We start from the raw sequence: 3,674 nt of genomic DNA, 5'->3' as shown, positions 1-3,674 counted from the left end.
ATCAGGTTAACTTCAGATTTAATCTTAAAATGTTAAGTTGACCAGTCAACTTCAGTGATATTAAAATGCCAAGTTAGAACCACCCTGATAGAAACTAGATACAGTACTAATTTGGCTTGATGGCCATTTAAAAAGAAAAAAAAAAAGAAAACAGGGAGTTATGGCAAGAAGGGGAGGAAAGTTCAGTCCAGGAGAAGAGAGATCTAGTAGTCCACAGGTTCGTCACCCCCTTCATCTAGCAAACATGTGCGAATCAGGGCCTCGGTGACCGCATAGGGGTCACAGTTGGCAGATGGGCGGCGATCCTCAAAGTAACCCTTCTTTTCTTGTCCCACAGTTCGTGGGATGCGGATGCTAGCGCCACGGTTCGCCACGCCTGCAGAGAACTCATGGATGTTGGAGGTTTCATGGTGGCCAGTCAGTCTGCGAGCATTGTCCAGGCCTCCCTTTGGATCATAGGCACGGATGTGGTAGTTATGCCTCTTTCCAAGCTTATCAATGCACTCCTCAATGCATCTAGTTAAGGATATACAAAACAATAGTTTAATACTCTTGTTAAAAAATAAATAAATAAATAAAAACCATGAACAAATCAAAGCCAGCCATTTATGATTTTCATTTGCCACCAATTAAAAAAAACAAAAAACAAGAAGCCTATTAGTGCTTACTTAAGCCCACCATCTTCCCGCATTTCCTTGGTGCTAAAGTTAGTGTGGCAACCAGCGCCATTCCAGTTGCCAGGGATTGGCTTAGGATCAAATGAGGCTACCACACCAAAATCTTCACAAACTCTGTGCAAGATGAAACGAGCTACCCACAAGTGATCTCCCATGCTGATGCCTTCACAGGGGCCAATCTGGAACTCCCACTGGAAAATAAAAGCCATGTTAAAACTAATCAAGAATTAATGGAAGAATTGAGGTCACATTCCAAAAGGGTAATTTTAGATGGCTTAATACACTTAATGGCTGCCTGTAGTGTTTGTTCCAGAACACACTGGAATGGAGGTTACCTGAGCTGGCATAACTTCAGCATTGGTTCCACAGATCTTCACACCAGCATAGAGGCAGGCTCTGTAATGCGCCTCCACAATGTCTCTGCCATAAGCTTTATCTGCTCCAACTCCACAGTAGTAAGGTCCTGTAGATATCAGAGCAGCATGTTATGACCAGACATCTTGAGTACATCATTGATATGGCCAATTATGAGTGTAAGATGAGCCCTCCTTACCTTGGGGACCAGGGAACCCATTGGAGGGCCAACCAAAGGGATGTCCATCGGTACCCAGGATGGTATACTCCTGCTCCATGCCAAACCAAGGGATCTGCTGATCTATAATTTCCATGATCTTTTTACATGTATGACGATGGTTGGTTTCTGTGTTCGAGACCAGAAAAGCTGTAAGTCTTCAAGCAAACCCTGATCAAACAAACACAGATGATGTTTTATCCTCAAACAAACGTACCGGCAGGTTTCCGGTTGTACTTGAGCACCTCACACAAGACCAATTTGTTGGGGTCTTTGCGGAAAGGATCCCTGAACATGGCGGAGGGGATGAGATACATGTCGCTGTTGGAGCCTTCAGATTGATACGTGCTGGAACCATCAAAGTTCCACTCAGGAAGATCTGAAGAACGAAACAGGATCCATTAGAATTTCCAGACTTAAATTGAAATATATAATTTCAATGTAGATTGATGTGGCTTTGTCTAGCTTACCTTCAATGCTTTTAGGCTCGGAGTCCAGTGTCCTGGTCTTGCATCGCAGTCCTTCTCCGGTTCCGTCTATCCAGATATACATGGCTTGTACGTTGTCTCCCTGAGGCAGTTCCATATACTGCCGTTTTACCACTTTACTCAACTGAGCACTGGCAGACGTGGCCATTTTTATTACTATAAAACACCTAAATAGAATGAAAACAGATTTTACAACACTACGAAGTAACACATTGAAAATATTGTTGCTCCTTCAACATGAAGCCACTTGCATAAGCATCAAAACATACATACAGCACAAGGACCAATAGTTAGGGTAAAAGACTTAAGCACAAACAAACATGCTAATTTAATCAATTTCAACACAGAGGCCTGTCACTAATAAAACAAACGGCATTGATTGGATAATAAACCTTTTATTCCCAACCAGGGATTTGTGTACCCCAGTGAATATTTAGTATGGCATGTTAAAACAAAACATCAGACAATAATTAAGATACAAAATGTGTCTTGAGCCTTACAAATCGGGTTTAAAAGGGGTTGGGAAAGACCAGACCAGAAAGACCAGACCAGATGGAATTCTCTTGCATTCACTTGTGAAAGGGTTGTTCGATCAGCATGGAAATCAGTATTGATCACACAAATCAGTAGATCAATGCAAAAAGCATCATCGCTGCTCTACAAACAAACATGTCAAAGTAGCCACAAGCATTTAACTCGAAGCTTTCCTGCGCATCCTCGACTACATAGATAGCAACCGGTAGCCATGGTTACAGCGCGGCAGTACTACATCACAGCAAAAAGTATTGATAAACGGCGATTTCACAAAACAACAAGTCAATTCGGTTTAAAATTAACTCACTATCAAAAAAAGAATGCAGTTGCATAATCCCAAATTAACGTTCTCAGACACGTGCATTGCACACAAATGCAGTCTGATAAATAAAAGAAAGCTACGTACCAGGCCACCGACAGAAATTAAAACGTATAATATCCGACCGGCAGGTCCAGTTATTTGACTGATTATTTTTTGTTGGGTGTTCTCTCATTCTCTGACCAGGAGCTTGGGCTGTCAGCCTGATTTATATGTATGGTGGCAGGATCGCGGCGCGTGTGATTGAAAAAGTATTGATAAACGGCGATTTCACAAAACAACAAGTCAATTCGGTTTAAAATTAACTCACTATCAAAAAAAGAATGCAGTTGCATAATCCCAAATTAACGTTCTCAGACACGTGCATTGCACACAAATGCAGTCTGATAAATAAAAGAAAGCTACGTACCAGGCCACCGACAGAAATTAAAACGTATAATATCCGACCGGCAGGTCCAGTTATTTGACTGATTATTTTTTGTTGGGTGTTCTCTCATTCTCTGACCAGGAGCTTGGGCTGTCAGCCTGATTTATATGTATGGTGCAGGATCGCGGCGCGTGTGATTGGTCAGTTAGAAGCGTGATCTGTTTGTTCTCAGGTGATTGAAGGGACACGCGGCTGCATCATTGGCCGGGGTTCCAGCAGCTAAGTCACGCCTTCAGCTTCGGCGAGGGAACATTTGCGTACGAATAGTCCTTTGTTGTTGGTCATTCTCTTGATAGAGCGATAAGGAAGTTTGTCCCACCGAAGTAAAATCACAACATTCCAGCCTGTTTTAACAGGCGTTTAAGAACATGTTTCTCAGCAAACCCAGATAAACGAAGCATTTATGGGGAGAGAGAGCATCATGCTTCACAAGATGTTAAATGCCCCCATTTGGTGTAAAATAATCTTCATACTGCATTCATGGTCTTGGAAACTGCTGCGACTTCTTCATTGTCATAAGAGGAAAAACAACCTCCAATTAAATTAAATAGATCTGATATGTTAATTTGGTTTCAATTTGCTAATTCATTTTCTTGACAAGTAACTTGCATCATTCATTCATTCATTCATTCTTGGGTTTTCTAAAGCAAGATAGATA

At 41.8% G+C, this 3,674-nt stretch overlaps 1 protein-coding gene across 1 annotated transcript; it reads right to left on the bottom strand.

Moving 5' to 3' along the window:
• Positions 1-158: 158 nt before the first annotated feature.
• Positions 159-2,786, bottom strand: LOC107677515 (glutamine synthetase-like). Its single transcript, XM_016472447.1, has 7 exons — positions 2,677-2,786; positions 1,719-1,903; positions 1,466-1,627; positions 1,231-1,377; positions 1,013-1,140; positions 669-868; positions 159-516 (listed from the first exon to the last, which is right to left on the bottom strand). Exons 2-7 carry the CDS (start codon positions 1,882-1,884, stop codon positions 204-206), a joined length of 1,116 nt encoding a protein of 371 aa, XP_016327933.1. The 5' UTR covers positions 1,885-1,903; positions 2,677-2,786; the 3' UTR covers positions 159-203.
• Positions 2,787-3,674: the final 888 nt, after the last annotated feature.

This window comes from Sinocyclocheilus anshuiensis, unplaced genomic scaffold (genome assembly GCF_001515605.1).
Source record: "Sinocyclocheilus anshuiensis isolate Anshui unplaced genomic scaffold, SAMN03320099.WGS_v1.1 scaffold1299, whole genome shotgun sequence".
Taxonomy (NCBI): domain Eukaryota; kingdom Metazoa; phylum Chordata; class Actinopteri; order Cypriniformes; family Cyprinidae; genus Sinocyclocheilus; species Sinocyclocheilus anshuiensis.
The sequence above is the reverse complement of the archived record's forward strand: the minus strand, read 5'-3'. Positions and strand labels throughout refer to the sequence as shown.